The sequence below is a fragment of the Neolamprologus multifasciatus genome, chromosome 5 (assembly GCF_963576455.1).
Source record: "Neolamprologus multifasciatus chromosome 5, fNeoMul1.2, whole genome shotgun sequence".
NCBI classification, from domain to species: Eukaryota; Metazoa; Chordata; class Actinopteri; order Cichliformes; family Cichlidae; genus Neolamprologus; species Neolamprologus multifasciatus.
In genome coordinates this window covers 225,166-245,000 of record NC_140443.1, presented here as the reverse complement: position 1 = coordinate 245,000, position 19,835 = coordinate 225,166, and the positions used below count along the sequence as shown (strand labels likewise).

The 19,835-nt window shown below is 47.5% G+C and overlaps 2 protein-coding genes across 3 annotated transcripts in view; both read right to left on the bottom strand.

Annotated features, from left to right (window-relative positions):
- LOC146517731 (actin-associated protein FAM107A-like) overlaps nucleotides 1-12,969 on the bottom strand; it is a 16,985-nt gene extending 4,016 nt beyond the window's left edge. The window contains exons 1-3 of one of the 2 annotated variants that reach the window (XM_085159447.1): nucleotides 12,796-12,969; nucleotides 9,878-9,929; nucleotides 787-991 (exon numbers count right to left, since the gene is read on the bottom strand). In XM_085159447.1, coding sequence (XP_085015573.1) covers nucleotides 787-991; nucleotides 9,878-9,929; nucleotides 12,796-12,819 — 281 coding nt within the window. In that variant the 5' untranslated portion in view covers nucleotides 12,820-12,969. Of the gene's footprint in view, nucleotides 1-786; nucleotides 992-6,574; nucleotides 7,134-9,877; nucleotides 9,930-12,795 lie in introns of those variants that run through there. The other variant, XM_085159448.1, reaches the window with a different exon arrangement.
- A 1,217-nt stretch (nucleotides 12,970-14,186) lies between these two features.
- mkrn2 (makorin, ring finger protein, 2) lies at nucleotides 14,187-19,710 on the bottom strand. Its single transcript, XM_085159445.1, has 10 exons — nucleotides 19,579-19,710; nucleotides 18,238-18,366; nucleotides 18,027-18,166; nucleotides 17,817-17,951; nucleotides 17,565-17,740; nucleotides 17,400-17,465; nucleotides 17,184-17,332; nucleotides 14,861-14,971; nucleotides 14,570-14,714; nucleotides 14,187-14,489 (listed from the first exon to the last, which is right to left on the bottom strand). Exons 1-10 carry the CDS (start codon nucleotides 19,602-19,604, stop codon nucleotides 14,319-14,321), a joined length of 1,248 nt encoding a protein of 415 aa, XP_085015571.1. The 5' UTR covers nucleotides 19,605-19,710; the 3' UTR covers nucleotides 14,187-14,318.
- Between the last annotated feature and the right edge of the window lie 125 nt (nucleotides 19,711-19,835).

The window sequence follows — 19,835 nt, the reverse complement described above, 5'->3', positions numbered from 1 at the left end:
CAGAGGCCTGGGAGGCAGGAGGCTGTTGCTTAGCAGCGCCTGCTTCACAAACCCCTCACGGCCCAAGCTCGACCGCAGCGACGCCATTTAAATGGCCAAATGCTGATTGGTCAGCGGGTGTCAGGTAAACCCGAGGACACACGGCAGCGGTTGAGCGATGTTGAGCTCTGAATACAAGTGAGGACACCGTCCTGCTGACAGTGGAAGCAACAAACGAGCTTTTGACACAAACGAGTTCACCGAGCATCGCTGGCTGACCGAGTTCCTTTCACATGAACGAGTTATGGTCATGTGACAGGAACTCGGTGACGTGGTCACGCGGGGAAAGAGCTCGGCCTGATTCTGTGTTTCCAGGCTTTTGTTAGAGAGGTCTTTTATTTGACTTCAGGAAGGGTGATCAGTGATTAGACACGTGAGTGTGACCTTCACTCACTGGCGCTCTGCCGGCAGCATCGATAACACGCTCAGTATATCAGAAACATCACTAATGTTCCCTGAAATATGATCTAAATCTGAGGCTCCACCAACTCCCACGACTAAAAAACATCTTTTCCACAAATGTTTCCATGAATTCCATCTCTAATAATCTACAAACACATCTCTGACTGCGTCCTGAGACACAGGCGGGTTCAGATGGCGTGACTTGAGTTCAAACTTTCAGCTTTCATAATTGAACATGATTTAAACAGTCTGAATAAGGCTGAAGAGCGTCAGTCACGCTGTCTGACCCCGCCCCTTCTTCTTCCTCTTCATTCTTTGGAAGATTAAAACTAATCAGAGCGTTACCGTTTGTAACTGCTCATCAGCTCGCGGTGAAGCTCCTGGTGACTCTTCGAAGCTTTGACTGGATTCACCAGCTTCTTGGGTTTGATGAGGTCCGCGTCCTCGTCCCCCTCCAGGTAATCCGGCCGGGGTATGAAGACGGCAACCGGGGACGACTTCCCATGGACGCCTTCGGAGCCGTGCTGCTGCAGGCTGGCATATGCTGATGCTACGGACACAGAGGACACAAAATGTTAGAGAGAACAAATCATAGCGCCACCTACTGGACAAACTGCAACCTCCAGCAGATGCTAGCAGGATATCATACATCCTGAAACATCTTCACAGTCCATTCACAGCAGCTGAGAAAAGCCTCGTTCCCTGTTTTTCTGCTCACTCTGTAAATGTGTCCCTGTTCCCAAAACGTCATTAATACTGTCCCTTTAAAATTCCCCACTGGAAAAGTCCGGACTGTGTTTAAATGTCCTTGCTTTAGAGAAACGTCTTCACTGGGTCAGGTCTTGATAAGGTGCTGACAGCAGGTGTAGCCAGCAGGGGGCGCTAGCAGCAGCTCGTGGCGTCTGTGAGCTGGGGTGTTTGAGGCAGACGTCCTCAGTTTCCGGCCTGCGGCACATCTGTGTCAAACAGGAGAAAGGACAATAAACCCAACCCGTCCTCGGATATTCTGGGATTCAGATCACATGACAGGTCACGCCGCACAATGACCCTTTCTCGAGTGCAACCAGAGCCCGCCTTCCAGCTTCATATTTCAGAAAAATGAAACGAGCTCCGGATGTCTGTTCACTCCTAGACATGCAGAAGAGAGTAAGTGGACGCTGTTTTGACAGCCTCCCTGCCTCCAGATGTTGGTGCTGCTACAGCAAATAGGAACGGGCTTGTGAGGTCGCACATGGCGGATAACCATCAGAAACTTCTCTGAGCTCCTGTGATTGTAAGGACTGCTGTAGCAGTTTGTCAGTAGGTTCAGTAGAAGGAAATGAAAGGCTGGCAGGAGGAGCGCACTGAGCTGCAGCACTGATCTCTGTGAGCAGCAAACATCTCACACTACTCACAATGTTCACAGCTGAGCAAGTCAGTCACGGAGCCTGCTGCAAACTTCAGTTCAGAACCTGACACATCTGAAACAAGCCTGAAACACATCTGAAACAAGTCTGAAAATATCTGAAACACGACTGAAACACACCTGAAACAAGCCTGAAACACATCTGAAACAAGCCTGAAACACATCTGAAACACACCTGTAACAAGCATTAAAATGTCTGAAACAAGCCTGAAAATATCTGTAACAAGCCTGAAACACATCTGAAACAAGCCTGAAACACACTTGAAACAAGCTTGAAACACATCTGAAACAAGCCTGAAAATATCTGAAACACGACTGAAACACACCTGTAACAAGCCTGAAACACATCAGAAACAAGTCTGAAACACATCTGAAACAAGCCTGAAACACACTTGAAACAAGCTTGAAACACATCTGAAACACGCCTGAAAATATCTGAAACACGACTGAAACACACCTGTAACAAGCCTGAAACACATCAGAAACAAGTCTGAAACACATCTGAAACAAGTCTGAAACACATCTGAAACAAGCCTGAAAATATCTGTAACAAGCCTGAAACACATCTGAAACAAGCCTGAAACACACTTGAAACAAGCTTGAAACACATCTGAAACAAGCCTGAAAATATCTGAAACACGACTGAAACACACCTGTAACAAGCCTGAAACACATCAGAAACAAGTCTGAAACACATCTGAAACAAGTCTGAAGCACATCTGAAACAAGCCTGAAAATATCTGAAACACGACTGAAACACACCTGTAACAAGCCTGAAACACATCTGAAATACGACTGAAACACCTCTGAAACAAGCCTGAAAATATCTGAAACACGACTGAAACACACCTGTAACAAGCCTGAAACACATCTGAAACAAGCATGAAACACACCTGTAACAAGTCTGAAACACACCTGTAACAAGCCTGAAACACACCTGTAACAAGCCTGAAACACACCTGTAACAAGCCTGAAACACATCTGAAACAAGCCTAAAACACACCTGTAACAAGCCTGAAACACACCTGTAACAAGCCTGAAACACACCTGTAACAAGCCTGAAACACACCTGTAACAAGCCTGAAACACCTGAAATACCTGACCTCAGACGTTCACTCTTAAATACTGAACCACTGCATCAGATTTTAAGGAGTGAGACAATCAATTTGTAGAAGACACTGAAACACAGAGAACACTTCCTGTTTTGTGATTAGAGTCCCACAGTTGATTAATTTGATCTATTTTTGTGATGTAATCTTTTTGTTATGAATAGTTCCTGCTTGAGCTCAGTATATAATCTCCACATTTTATGTGTTAAATCCTAAAGGATTCTGAATGACCAGGGTTAAATTAAAAACAAACATGGTTAACAATGAGGGGCAGAAACCAGTGTCTGTGTACATCTTTTATGTACAGTGTATGACCTGAAGACCACACATTTTGAGTGTTATTGAAAACGTGTTGGACCCACAGAAGTTACAGTAACAGGGAGCTCTGCTGCTGAACTTTACCCGCCTCTCTCTGTTAGCTCAGTGTTTGTCTGCCGGACTTTGAGCCTTTCTGAGGTTTGTATTGATTGGAGGGAGGACGTGCAGACCAGAGCCTCTCTGTATCGACGTCCCCGTGAGTGCTGCCAATCTGGTTACAGCAAAGCGGACAACTTGAGCTCGAGTCTGAGGCTGGAGCCGCACCTCGGGAGGAAACGTGATCGCTCTGTAACGGCAGGCCATAACGCATCTGCTCGTTCTTTCACTCTGCAGACTCTAAATCAGAGCAGACGAGCCGCTAACAGGCTTGCTGAGGAAACGCCGCTTCCTGTCACAAACCCAATGATCAGCCATCAACACCATCATGAACACAGCCACCCTGAATACAACCACCACCACCATCAACACCACTGACATCAACACTGAAGCTCTACATGACTCCCTGTTGCTGAGGCTAAAACTCAAGCAGTGGATGTGAACTCCCACTGCAGTCCGTCTGCATGCCAGCATGACTTCATCTTCATCAGCCTTCGCTCCTCACAGCGCTTCATGAGCCGTGAGTGGCTCTGGTACAACGCAGCACCTCAATTACCTAAGAAGATGCTGAACAGACAGGAGCAGCAACAAGTCCACCACCACCACCATCATCCACACCACCATCATCATCATCCACACCACCACCATCATCATCCACACCACCACCATCATCATCATCATCCACACCACCACCATCATCATCCACACCAACACTATTATCATCATCCACACCAACACCATCATCATCATCCACACCACCACCATCATCATCCAAACCACCACCATCATCATCATCCACACCACCACCATCATCGTCATCCACACCACCACCACCACCACCATCATCATCCACACCACCACCATCATCATCATCCACACCACCATCATTATCATCATCCAAACCATCATCATCATCCACACCACCATCATTATCATCATCCAAACCATCATCATCATCCACACCACCATCATCGTCATCCACACCAACACTATTATCATCATCCACACCAACACTATTATCATCATCCACACCATCATCATCATCCACACCAACACTATTATCATCATCCACACCACCATCATCATCCACACCACCATCATCATCATCCACACCAACACTATTATCATCATCCACACCACCATCATCATCATCCACACCACCATCATTATCATCATCCAAACCATCATCATCATCCACACCACCATCATCGTCATCCACACCAACACTATTATCATCATCCACACCAACACTATTATCATCATCCACACCATCATCATCATCCACACCAACACTATTATCATCATCCACACCACCATCATCATCATCCACACCAACACTATTATCATCATCCACACCACCATCATCATCCACACCACCATCATCACCATCATCATCCACACCACCATCATCATCCAGACCACCATCATCACCATCATCATCCACACCACCATCATCGTCATCCACACCAACACTATTATCATCATCCACACCACCATCATCATCCACACCACCATCATCATCATCCACACCAACACTATTATCATCATCCACACCACCATCATCGTCATCCACACCAACACTATTATCATCATCCACACCACCACCATCATCGTCATCCACACCAACACTATTATCATCATCCACACCACCATCATCATCCACACCACCATCATCATCATCCACACCAACACTATTATCATCATCCACACCACCATCATCGTCATCCACACCAACACTATTATCATCATCCACACCAACACTATTATCATCATCCACACCATCATCATCATCCACACCAACACTATTATCATCATCCACACCAGCACCATCATCATCATCCACACCAACACTATTATCATCATCCACACCACCATCATCATCATCATCCACACCACCATCATTATCATCATCCACACCATCATCATCATCCACACCACCATCATCATCATTCACACCAACACTATTATCATCATCCACACCACCATCATCCACACCACCATCATCATCATCCACACAACACTATTATCATCATCCACACCACCATCATCATCCACACCACCATCATCACCATCATCATCCACACCACCATCATCATCCACACCACCATCATCACCATCATCATCCACACCACCATCATCGTCATCCACACCAACACTATTATCATCATCCACACCAACACTATTATCATCATCCACACCATCATCATCATCCACACCACCATCATCATCATCCACACCAACACTATTATCATCATCCACACCACCATCATCATCCACACCACCATCATCACCATCCACACCACCATCATCATCCACACCACCATCATCACCATCCACACCACCATCATCATCCACACCACCATCATCATCATCCACACCACTACCACCATCATCATCATCCACACCAACACTATTATCATCATCCACACCACCATCATCATCCACACCACCATCATCACCATCCACACCACCACCACCATAATCATCCACACCACCATCATCATCCACACCACCACCACCATCATCACCATCCACACCACCACCATCATCACCATCCACACCAACACTATTATCATCATCCACACCACCATCATCATCCACACCACCATCATCACCATCCACACCACCATCATCATCCACACCACCATCATCACCATCCACACCACCATCATCATCCACACCACCATCATCATCATCCACACCACTACCACCATCATCATCATCCACACCAACACTATTATCATCATCCACACCACCATCATCATCCACACCACCATCATCACCATCCACACCACCACCACCATAATCATCCACACCACCATCATCATCCACACCACCACCACCATCATCACCATCCACACCACCACCATCATCACCATCCACACCACCACCACCATCATCATCCACACCATCATCATCATCCACACCACCACCATCATCATCATCATCCCCACCACCACCATCAGCTGTGCTCTCAGAGCCTCACATAGTCAAACTTGAGCACAAACATACAGAAATGTTTCTGATAGAAACACAAAGCTGATGAAGGCTCTATTTCCACTTTGGAGATGATAATTAAAACTTCCAGCTGTAAAAAGCTGTAAAAGATTCAAAAAGCTGGGAGCTGACTTTCTTCAGCATGAATCTGATCTGAGAGCAGCTGATCACAGCTCGATCCACAGCTCTGTCCGCGGCCGGGTCTTACCGGACTTCACCACCCTCCCCTGGGCGGTGCTGGGCTCCATGCTACCGGAGCTCCTCTGCTCCTCTGCTCCTGCTCTCCTGCACAGCTCAAAGCCAGGCGGCGGTCACGTGGCACGTGGACTGCCCCTCCTCCTTGGGTCCGCTTCCCACGCTGCTCCTATTGATCAGCCAGTGGCTCCACCCAGCCTGAAATCCTGCTGCCACCCTGATGGGGGCGCTGACTCTCACTGCAGCCTGGAGCAGACTCTCAGTGTGGGTTGCATGCGAACCACGAAGATAAATAATGATGATCTCACAACATTTAATCTGACATTTATCTTTAATATTCACACTTCCTGTCGGCGACTTTAAACACTTTTGTTCTTCTTGCCGACACTGTCACTTTATCAATGCTGGCCATCCGGCTCTTTGCTGCTAAAGTATTTATTTATACCTACACTCTATGCCCATACTCCATACTGGTACTCAGGTTGTTGCACTCTACTTATCGTATTATTTATCGTAGTGTTTTATTACTTGTTATTCTGTTTGTTAAAAAACAAAACAACTATTCATTTATTTCTTATTTTAAAAAAATTTCTTCATTATTTGGTTTCTTTTCGCTCCGGGACCGTGTGTACATAACTTCTTTCCACCTCATGTTAACATGTGATGAAAATGACAATAAAGCTCCTTGAATCCTGATGGACAGATCTGTGACATCATCAAGCCTGACGTCACGTTTATCTTTGATAGAAACTGTGAACAGTTGACTTTATTCTTGTTTTCAGTCACATGGTCCAACCCTGACCAATCACAGCTGTGTGAGTTACACCTGTGCGCATGTTGAATTCATTTATATTTCTAACTATGGCATACGGTGGCCCCGAAGGTTCAAACACAGCAAAAAGAAAACATGTCGGGAAGAAGTTTGATCATCAGCTTCATGTTCCTCTGGGCCAACACACACACAATCACACAATCACACACACAATCACACACACACAACAAACACTCTGGTAAGGGAGGGGTGGTGGGCTGTGTGCCTCAGGACTGGTGCCATAACAGCAGAGTTGTAAACAGTCACTGCCCACCAGACTTGGAGGCCTTTTTATCTAGCCATAGTTACCATTGTTTACATCCCCCCCCCCCCCCCCCCCCCCCCGAATGCTAATGTTAGCTCAGCACTCAATCACTTCCAACTTATCATCAGTAAACAGCAGAGAGAGCACCCAACCCCCGAAAGCAGCCTCAGTGAATGGAGAACCGGAAGAGCTGCATGAGGATGCTCTTCATGGACTACAGCTCAGCATTCAACAACATAATCCCAAACATCAATCCCTGATCCGTCCTGTCACCTGCTACTGGATCAAAGACTTTCTCACCAACCGGCCTCAATCAGGTCGACTCAATCCAATTTTCAGTTGCATCAAGGAGCTTTTTATTCTAAGGTAGACCCTACAATAATACATACAGAGAAAAACCCAACAATCATATGACCCCCTATGAGCAGCACTTTGGTGACAGTGAGACCTAACCCTAACACCCAGTGCATCATCCAGCAGCCTATTGCAGCATAACTAAGGGAGGATTCAGGGTCACCTGGTCCGGCCCTAACTATATGCTTTAGCAAAAAGGAAAGTTTGAAGCCTAATCTTGAAAGTAGAGATAGTGTCTGTCTCCTGAATTCAAACTGGAAGCTGGTTCCACAGAAGAGGGGCCTGAAAACTGAAGGCTCTGCCTCCCATTCTACTTTTAAATACTCTAGGAACAACAAGTAGGCCTGCAGAGCGGGAGCGAAGTGCTCTAATAGGGTGATATGGTACTACAAGGTCATTAAGATAAGATGGGGCCTGATTATTTAAGACCTTGTATGTGAGGAGCAGGATTTTGAATTCTGGATTTAACAGGAAGCCAAAACAGGAGAAATCTGCTCTCTCTTTCTAGTCCCTGTCAGGACTCTTGCTGCAGCATTTTGGATTAGCTGAAGGCTTTTCAGGAAGTTTTTAGGACTTCCTGATAATAATGAATTACAGTCGTCCAGCCTGGAAGTAATAAATGCATGAACTAGTTTTTCAGCGTCACTCTGAGACAGGATATTTCTAATTTTAGAGATGTTGCACAAATGGAAGAACGCAGTCTTACATATTTGTTTAATATGTGCGTTGAAGGACATGTCCTGGTCAAAAATGACTCCAAGGTTCCTCACAGTGTTACTGGAGGCCAAGGTAATGCCATCCAGAGTAAGAATCTGCTTAGATACCATATTTCTAAGCTTTTCAGCGCCGAGTACAATGACCTCAGTTTTATCTGAGTTAAGAAGCAGAAAGTTAGCGGCCATCCAGGTCTTTATGTCTTTAAGACATTCCTGCAGTTTAACTAATTGGTGTGTGTTATCTGGCTTCATGGACAGATAGAGCTGGGTGTCATCTGCATAGCAGTGTAAATGTATGCTATGTCTTCTAATGATGCTGCCTAGGGGAAGCATGTATAATGTAAACAGAATTGGTCCTAGCACTGAACCCTGTGGAACTCCATAATTAACCTCAGTGTGTGAAGAGGACTCTCCATTTACATGCACAAACTGGAGTCTATTAGATAGATATGATACAAACCACTGCAGTGCAATACCTGTAACACCTACAGCATGTTCTAATCGCTCTAATAGGATATTATGGTCGACAGTATCGAACGCTGCACTGAGGTCTAGCAGGACAAGCACAGAGATGAGTCCACTGTCAGAGGCCATAAGAAGATCATTTGTAACCTTCACTAAAGCTGTTTCTGTGCTGTGATGAGCTCTGAAACCTGACTGAAACTCTTCAAATAAACCATTCCTCTGCAGATGATCTGTTAGCTGTTTGACAACTACTCTTTCAAGGATGTTTGATATAAAGGAAGGTTGGAGATTGGCCTATAATTAGCTAAGACTGCTGGGTCTAGAGATGCTTTTTGAGTAAAGGTTTAACTGCAGCCACCTTGAAGGCCTGTGGTACATAGCTGATTATTAGAGATAGTTGATCATATTTAAGACTGAAGCATTAATTAATTAATACTCCCTTATAATAAACCCTCATCACTCAGGCCACTCACACACAGACACTATTCAGACCAAGTCCTTTTGGACTTCCTCCAAGCACTTTGCAACTTATATTTTATTCTGGTACAGTTGGTGTCGAGCACCCACAGTTGTTGTACATGTACAATGACAATAAAAGGCTATTCTATTCTATTCTATTCTATTCTATTCCATTCTAGAACAGGTCTGTGACATTGGCTGCTCACAGGTCGTACCGCCTTTATTACCTGAGACGGCCTAACTCACCTTTGGTGTGCGGCTGCTTCGACAGAGCCTGATGGTCAATGTTATACGCCTTCTGCAAAACAAAGAAGAAAGGCTCATCATTTAGCTGAGGAGGAGGATGAGAACAGTGGGGAAAGGCCAACTTAGGCTAAGAACAAGAGAAAAAGAAACACGCAGTGACTCAAGGTGTTTGAAAATCTCAGAACCTGGTAAAATCAGGTAAAACAGGAACAAGTGTAGTCACAGCTTCAAGCTTCCATTCACTCGTTTACTCACACAGGTGAGTCTCACAGGTGGAGATCCTGACACCTCACTGCTAAAAGCTTCCTCTGACAGAAGAACCAACACTGAGACAGCAGGAACAACGAGAGCTCCAACTGAACTTTCACAGTAAAAGCATCAGATTATTATTGATCACTGACCACAGAGACAGCCAGTCTCATGTGTGTGACCCTCAGAAACTTCAGCTGCTGCTGCCACCTTAATGATCCACCTGACATCACTTCATCAGTCAGCTGACCCAGAATCAGCTGATCTCAGGTTTTTGGGGGGTGAAAGGGTTAAACAGTCCGGGTCAGAGAGAGAAAACACGAGTCAACAACATCAGAAAGATTTGAATCCAAAAATAAGAACAAAGACTCGTTCACCAGTTTTCACAATAAAAACCAAACATGACGAAGTGAGAAAGACGCAGCTGTGCTCAGGTCACCAGCTTCTGACCACAGTCTCGTCCCGTAACAACAGACAAAAGCTGAAGCAATAAAACACGCTGTGATTGGCTCTGGAGGACCGTTTCTGCAGTTCAGGCTGAAGAAGAGCCGAGGCACACCTGTGTGTGAAGAACAGGTGTGTTAGAGACCTCGGCACAGATGTGAAGAACAGCAGCTGAGATGAGAGCTGCTGGGAAGGGAAGAGGAAGCAGAAGCCCACCCTGAGGACTGTCTGCCCCCTGCTGGACTCTCGGCAGTGGTACAGCTGCAGCTCCGAGGCCGGGGTCAGCGGTGAGGGGGACTGTAGCAGGTTAGCATAAGCACCAGCTAGCATCATCTGATCGAGCAAGGAATGTGATTGGACCGCAGGCCAAAGCACATCTCACAGCTGTGTGTGAGCTTCCACTCTGACCTCTGACCTCACCACTTTGATCTTTCCCTGCTGCTTCACTGCTGGATCACCTTAATCTGCCCGACTAAAGACTCACACACAGACACACACAGACACACACAGACACACAAACACAGACCGTGTGGTAATTTGAACACCATGGCTTACACCCCCCCCCCACCCCTCCACCCCCCCACCCCAGATAAATCCGGACCTCTCCTCTCAGATCGTTCCTGAAACTCGATGCTCCAAGCTCGTCTCCACCTGCTGCACTGAGAACAGACAAACCTCTAGCCCCGCCTCCTCTCAGCTGCTCTTCAGCCTCGCCGACAGCTGCGCCGCCTCATAACTCGGATATTTGCGAGAGCTCAGCTTTCCTATAAGGTCGCATTCCTGCCGTCTCCTCCCCTGTGGAATTCCACTCTGCAGTCATCCTCGCCCTGATCGGAGAGGCGTGCGATTGGCCTTCGCCCTCTCTCAGAGTCGCTCAGTTCCCACCTGGCTAAAGCGCTCAGGTGAGAGCAGGTGCTCCTTTGTTCTGAGGTGTTTCGAAGCCAAACATGAATCGCAGGAAATCATCTGAACGAGTTAAAAACCTGTAAATAAATGATGTGCAGCCTCTCTCACTCTGACCTCAGAATAACTCACTTCCTGTGTTCGAGGGGGATCAGCTGATTCAGGTTGGACGTTCTTAGGTGTTTTTTGTAAAGCGGTGCTTTTTCCAAAAATTCAAATAAAAGTTTCTGAAACGATTTCTGACCTCTGCTCATGAGGTCATGTGACTCATCCAGTTTCTCTGAAAGAACCTTACGGAGCAGGTCATGAACGTCTGGAGCCAGGTGATCTGAGACATGATCCAGGTGAGCGATTGACGTTAAAGAGCTGGAGCCTCCACGCAAAAACCTTGTTTGTTCTCAGAGACTCTGAAACACTCGTACGGTCGTGAGTTCAATCAGCAACAATAAACAGCTCGTCTTTCATTTTATCTGCCAGCTTCTGCTGAATTTAGGTGCCATCAGAGGTGAACTTCTACCTGATGTCCAGCAGGGGGCGACTCACCTGGAAGTCTGCTTACAGAGAAGCTCATCAGGAAGATGTTTACTGATGATTTTATGGTGTCAGTCACTGCTTTTAGGTCCGACTGAATAAAACATAAAAGTCATTTTGGTCCCATTCAGAGGAGGAAGTAGGAATCAGGAAACAGGGAGTGCAGCGTCTCGCTCCTCGGTCAGATTCTTCACGTCCCATCTCAAAACACAAAGATGGAACGAGAAAACGCTCAGCTCAAGGTGTGACCAACAGGTAGCGTCACATGGGCCATCTTACCTACAGTCTGTTGCCTTCAGGAGCTGTTCTGGACGGCTGTAGGCTCACAGACTCACGGTGATGTCAGTCACTAATCTGTTTTTATATCCTTTAATTTATCACATCTAAAAATGGCGGCTTGCGGCAGTCTCGCCCACAGCGCCATCAGGTGCTCTGCAGCACACCAACACTCACACTGAAACCACAGAGCGCCTCAGATTCACTCCAGCAGGTACAGGTGAGCTCTTCGTCCCACCGATCTCTGACGTCTGCACCACGGATGGTGCTTACAGCCGCCCCCCACCCCACACCACAGGGGCACCATTTTCCTTCAATTTGTCACCTGTCAGGACATTTAAAGCACACCTGCTGCCACCTTCATCGCGCAGAATGAATATCCTCACACATACATGCAGGCGATCACATGACCGAACACCAGATTTCTGAGTTAAAGTGTTCGTGTGAGGATCTGATCAGAGTATTCTCACTAACTGTAACGATGATCGGATCATTGATCAGCGCTTATCACTCACCTTCTTTCCATAAACTGCTCCCATGATCCTCGGAGCCCTGCTCAGGCCTCTCCCTGCCTCTGCGTCCTCCCCACAACTTCTTTTGCTTTTTCCCAGCAGCCTCGGCGCCCCCTCCTCCGCCTTCCCCTCCTCTCGCTCGCCCTGCTGCCTGGCAGCCTGACAGCCCGGTCGCTGGGCTCCGTTAACCCTGCAGACTGTGAGGCGACTCCGAAAACTTCATACCAGCAGGAACCAGAGAGGAGCGGCCAGCTGAGCACACGCAGCGTGACTGCGAGGAGGAGGCCACCTGTTCCTGCCTGACTCCCTGCTTTCAGCTGTGAGAAGTTAAGGAGCTCCGGCTGGATTAAAGTAATCAGAGGAGACAGCAGAGCTTTAAGTCTCCTCCTTACCTCCTCTCAGAGGAGCGCAGACAGTCAGCGTTCGTACGAATGAAGTGAACCAGTGACACACAGTTGAATATTAATGCTGCATATCGATCTGATATTGGCGCTGGTATCAGATCGATATTTGATTCCGTCCTCTGACCCGTGTTAAATCATCCTTAATGAACAAATACGGGTCAAACATGAGAAACGTGAACCTTTCTGTGGTTTATTTAAAGCCTGCAGCACAAACAGAAACAGGCACGTTTACATGCAGCCCTCCAAAATAAAGGCTGGGAGGTGTTTTATTGTGAAAAGACAAAGTGACAGTGATTTAATGGTCAGTGTGTTTTGATGGTTCATGTCATAAATCGGGACACACTGCTCTGCCCATAATCAGCTTTGCAGCGCCCCCCAGCAGTGCTCGTCAGTCTTCAGCGTTCGTTCCAGTCCGAGTTTCTTCGCTGGCCCGTTGTGTTTGTCCGGAGCAGATTTAGGAGTTCAAACCTCACGTTTTTATTTCACTGCTTCATACGATTCTTTCACAAGTCCACATTTTATTTCAGCAGCTCAATTGTTTTCCTTTCCAGTCATGTTATCATAAAACTACCCCCCAAACACAACCTTCATCATGCAGAGCATCCTGATCCCCGAACTTCTGATTGGGTCACACTCACATGGAGTCTGCTACTGCTGCCCCCTGGAGGGCTGTCAGAGCACTGCGGCGGGATGGCGAGGCGCTCTTTACAGTAAAAACCAATAGCTTGAACTTCCAGTTTTAAAATTGATTTTGAAATCACCATCAGGGATTCTTGTTTAGGTTTAAAAGCAGCAGGTAACCTCAGAGAGCACCTCCACCGCCAGCTCGTCTCCTGCTGCACCTCAGTCTGAAGACCTCACAGCGGGAACCATCAGAGGTGCACCAGGACACGAGCCACATTCATATCAGATCTGGTTTTGAGTTTTAAGGACCTTCCGGGACCTTTATGCCCACCCTCCACCACCAAAATAACTCCACCACACAGAAGCTGGTCTTCAGACTGTATTTACTCATGTACACAATAAATTAAGCGCCATCCCGTCTCAGGGAATCAAACCTGCGGACACAGTGTGCCCCTTATCACATGATCTAGTGTGGACCCAGCACAGGTTTCACGGAGACTACAGGTCGTTGGCGGGCGAGGTCTCCGGCTCGTCTTCGTGGCTCGGCCCCGACATCTGCATGAAGAGCTCCCTCAGTTCTGTGATGTCATCAGTGAGGGACGGCAGGGGAGGGACGGACCGCTGCTCGCGCTCCTCGATGAAGTCCCAGAGGCGGACACTGTTCATGAACTAAACAGAGAGACAGAGTTTAGAGACTACTACACCCAACAGCCTCCCACTTATGGACAACAACAAGGACTCAAACTGACCCGCACACTCCCCTCAGAGCTCAGCTGCTTCCGTGGGCGCTCGGCCTCCGCCCGCGATCCGTCCGGGAAGGCGTGGAGGTACAAACACTTCCCACCAAACGGACACGAGCCACGGCCCTGATCAAAGTACTTACAGGCCTTCTTACTGCAAACACACACACAGAGTATGAATGAAAGCTGAACACACCTTAGCTACCTTTGTTTTCACCACCTGAAAGCACATCCTGGATCTTTGGATCCTCTTCATAAGCGCCTAAGAGCAGGTGGGCGTGGCACAGAGAGGCAACTCACCCGACTCCGGACTTGAAGAGGTCTATAAGGTGGTCTTTCTCATCCTGGTCCTCCACCCAGTACATCGACGGGATGACGAACTCTGAGATGACCCGACACTGTGGACACGACCTGAAAGAAACAGAGAGGTCATCAAACCCAACCAGACCCAACCAGAGCCAGTCACGCCCAACCAGACCCATCCAGAGCCAGTCACAACCAACCAGACCCATCCAGAGCCAGTCACAACCAACCAGACCCATCCAGAGCCAGTCACAACCAACCAGACCCAATCAGTCCCAACCAGACCCAATCAGGCCCAACCAGACCCATCCAGAGCCAGTCACGCCCAACCAGACCCACCCAGAGCCAGTCACAATCAACCAGACCCAGTCAGTCCCAACCAGAGCCAGTCATGCCCAGCCAGACCCAATCAGGCCCAACCAGACCCAGTCAGGCCCAACCAGACCCATCCAGAGCCAGTCACAATCAACCAGACCCAGTCAGTCCCAACCAGAGCCAGTCACGCCCAGCCAGACCCAACCAGACCCAATCAGGCCCAACCAGACCCAGTCAGGCCCAACCAGACCCAATCAGGCCCAACCAGACCCATCCAGAGCCAGTCACAACCAACCAGACCCAGTCAGTCCCATCCAGACCCAGTCAGGCCCAGATTACTGAATGGAGATGGAAATAAAGTGTTTCTTGTGTTTAGTTTTCTGAAGACTCAATGTGATGAAGATGTTTTAAAGTTACAGTGGAGAATGAAGCTGAAGCCAGTATTTGATTATCCAGGACTTTCTTACTTATGAGAATAGGACTGTGCAATATGACCAAAATCTCTTATCCCGATAAAAGACATCTATCGTCCCGATAACGACATAAATCATAAAAATGTAACATTTTCTGTAAAGTCTGTGAATCTTGGGCAGCTCGACTTGCGTGAAGTGTTTCTAGCTGCGCTTCATGTAGCTGGAGTCGAGTGTTTTAACCGATGCATGAAACGATACATTTTTAGACATAAGTTGTAACGGGCGCCGTTTTCTTTGTGAGTATTTATTACACGGCGTGCTGCGGAGAAAAGCCTGTTCTAACGTTTGAGTCTAAGGTTTATTTTTTAGCACCTGACGGCTTCTCATTCATCAATGCTCTGCATAGTCTTTCACATGATTCAGTTTATTTTGAAAAGTCTCAACAGGGTCTTGAGCTTTATTGTGAAAGGTTTATGTGGAACATAAACAAGCGGACACGCGATGGTTTTACCATCGTTGTTGCTAACGACAACACATAAAAACAGGGGCTTGTCCGTCCGTAGTGTGGTTATATAAAATATAAGAGAAAGAGAGAACTTTAAGAAATGAATATAGCCACTGCAGTGACATCAGAACGATGGGAAAATATTGCTGTAAACAGTTTATTTTGCGACACCACGAAACAAACGATAGCGTAAAATGAAACGCTAGATGTTTTTATATCGTCATCCGATATACAGTGGAACCCCGACTTACGAAATTAATTTGTTCCCGAGGGTCTTTCCCAAGTCGAAAATTTTCGTAAGTCAAAGCACCCATCGCGACTTTTGAGTGAACGATAGGCTATAGGCTAATTGCTAACTGCAACAACAATACGTCGTTCCAGTGGAACAGCGAAGCGCAAGGACGAAAGCTAAGGGGGTTGTCACATGATTCGGGGAAGGCATTGTGGGCATTGTAGGCGTTCTGGGCTCAGCCAATCAGAGCCAGTGGATTTTGTTACGCGGGCATTTTGCCGTAACACGGGCTGAAATATTGCCGTTAAGCGCCTTCGTAACTTAAATTTTTCGTTAAACTGTTCCCCTGTATATCGTTATATCGAACAGGCCTACATGAGAACATACCTGAGGTGTATGAAAAGTGTAATCAGACAAGGCAAAATTGGAAGTCTGAAATGTTTAATGTTAGTCTCTTTAGAAATTACAGAACATTTAAGAAAGACTTGCAACTGGAGGATTATTTGTGTAGTTTGATCGTTTGGTATCCCAGCTGAACATATCAAACGTTTAAGTGAACTTCATATTTTGGGAAAGCCTGGAGATGAGTGTCATCGTTTAATATCTGCAGTTATTTTAAAATACCTACCTGTATGATTTAGGTGAAGTTTAAATGTTTATGAGAGGAAATTATTATTCAGCAGACTTTTGTATTATATTTGCTGACTCAGGGAAGGATCCTAACAAGAGTGAAACAAAGTAAAGCCCCAATCAGATCTCACGAGACACCATCAGTCTTGGTTTCCCCCCAGTATACAGAGACCCAGCCCCTGACCCTGGTGCCTGACCCCTGACCCGGTCCTGTCGGATTCTTACTTGATGATCTTGTTGTGGAAGTTTCGGGTGCAGCGCCACTTTCGGATGCAGGACAGACAGAAGATGTGATTGCAGGAGGACAGGATGCCGAACCGGCGCTCTGACGGGTTCGCCTTCTGCACCACCACGTCCATACAGATGGAGCACACCTGAACAACAGGTAGATAATTAAGGCCGGTCACCAAGACAACCAATCCCAAAACAAATCAAACCCACCTTGTCATTGCTGAGCTGGGCCGCAAACGCCTTCTCCATGTCGGCCTCGAAGGCCAGCAGACACATCTGCAGACAGACACGAGATCATTTACAGCTGCAGCACATCTGTGTGCACTCACACTGACGAACGCAAAGAGGTCACTGAAACGCCATGAGTATGCACACCTTCTCGTGCGCTCTCCTCTGCTCGGGGTCCTGGGGGTGGAGCACCTGCAGGCCGCACACCTCGCACAGGTCGCCGTGGAGATACGTACAACTGTCCTCATAGAAACAGCGGCCGCCGGCAGCGTAGGGACACAGCTGGGGGAGGTCCGGGTAGGCCCCGCCCCCTGGAGGAGGAGCTGCAGAGAGCACAGGTAAACATCTTCACGTGCTACCAATAAGAGCCAATCAAATGTGAGGATTCTCAAGTCTTACCTCGTTCCTGCGCCGAGGCGTCTAGACCCGCCCTGATGGCATCCACGTATGAATGCGGAGATGCAGTCGCTGCTGCTGTGACCTCTGACCCCGAGTTGTCTGATGGGCCCCTGAACACGTCTTCGACGCCCAGCACTGAGAAAACACAGAGGGGGCGGGGTTACCTGCAATCATTATCGTGACTCTGTAAGAGCTTCATCGTCTCCTCACCTCTGTCTCTCAGCACCAGCGTCTTCTTGGCTCCGCCTCTGCCAGACCTACTTGCCCCTCCTCCTCCTCTTCCTCCCCCTGTCAGGTCCTCTGAAGTTCCGCTCCCTCCTCCTCTGGATGACAGCCTGATGTGATCATACCTGCAGCACAAACAGGAAGTGAAATGAGTCACAGTGATGCAAACGTAGGTGAGAGGTAGGCAGGGCCTTACCTGCAGCGCTCTCCGTAGGCACACGCCCCTCTCTGGTAAAACTTGCAGATGGTGGAGGGTTTGCTGGTACTCGGGTCGTGGGAGAAGAGACAGCGGTTGCCTTCCCTGCACACGCCGTGGAGGAAGTACCTGAAACGCAGCACAGCTGTGAGCCACAAGACCTGCTACTCTAGTGAAATCACTCTCGCAGTTTAACCTGTTACCTCAGTTTACTGTGTGTTTACTTCACATTCTGACCAATCAGGATCCTATTCTACCCGCCCAGGTGTTTCAGACCCCAGGGTGACAGAGAGAGGACATCTCTTTGTTGGACGGATGAATATTTGATGGGAGAGGTGTCAAACTCTTTTGACTTTTATAAGACTTTATTTTTTACTTTATATTTTAAATAACTTTCAAAACAAAGTTTTTAACTTGTAGTTTTGTACACGTGCTACATTTTTCATCTTTTCATCATTCTGTTTGTGTTTTGATTCATCAAAGATCTTACAGAGGCCACGCCCCCTTTAATTGAGTTTAAACAGGTGAGTTCTAAAAACATTCTCCTCCTGTGCCCTTATAATTGTCTCTGACTCGTGATATGAACCCAGATAAACTGTTAAAGCCTTCTCCAGTATTTAAAAGTGCGTCATCTGCATACAGTGACACTTTTCCTTCTCATCCCACTCTTTTACGTCCTCTTTATTCTGTAACAAAAGTTTAATACAGGTGTTACAAAGGGGGAAATTATCTCTAGAGGCCAGAACAGTTTGTGTGTTAGAGTGTGTGTTTATTTCGGCTGTAAAGTTTTAACATGTCAGTCTGTGGGGACTGAGTCACTGCTGCCCCTGCTGGACACCAGGGGAACTGCAGTTGCAGTCTCAACGGCTTCTGATTGGCTGTTTGACAGTTTGTTTCCCTCCCACCCCCTGTAACCTACCAACTACCGGAGAGCGCTCAGACTCGGACCAGCTTCCGGTGTTCCTGTGCTTGTTATTGAAGTTTCACGCCATCAGCGGCCGCCTTCATTTTCGCAGGAGGGAACGTTCACGTGACCCCGAGGTGAGCCTCGGGGCGGAGTCTGCCCTCTGATTTAAACCTGCAGCTCTTTACGTGACTTTAAATCAGAAGTATCGATCCTGGAGAAGCTGATTAGTCTCAGCTTTCACTTAAACACATCTGGAATCACTGGTTACTAATCGATCAGTTAGAGTTAGAGGAGCTAAGAGCTAAAAACATTAGCACGAGGCTAACAGTCCGCGGACATCCGGGTCACACCAGCGCGACACCCGACGACACTCAGACAGATCAAACACACACACACACAGACACACAAACGCCCGCGCACGCACGCACCCTCACCTGCAGGTCACCTGTTTGGTGCTCATCTTCCGCGCGGACCTTCAACAACTGCTCCGAGCTGTCACCGCGGTGCGCCGCTTAAACCGCTCCGACGGAGAGCGGCGAGCACAGCAATAAGGTTCCACTTCCTCCGGAAGTACGAACCCGTGGAAAGCGTCTCTTTTACCACAATAATCACAACACAATCAGTTTTTTTGTTATTTTGCAAGTGGGATTTTTGAAAAGCTGGAATGTGAAGGTCTCTGTGTGTTCGGTAA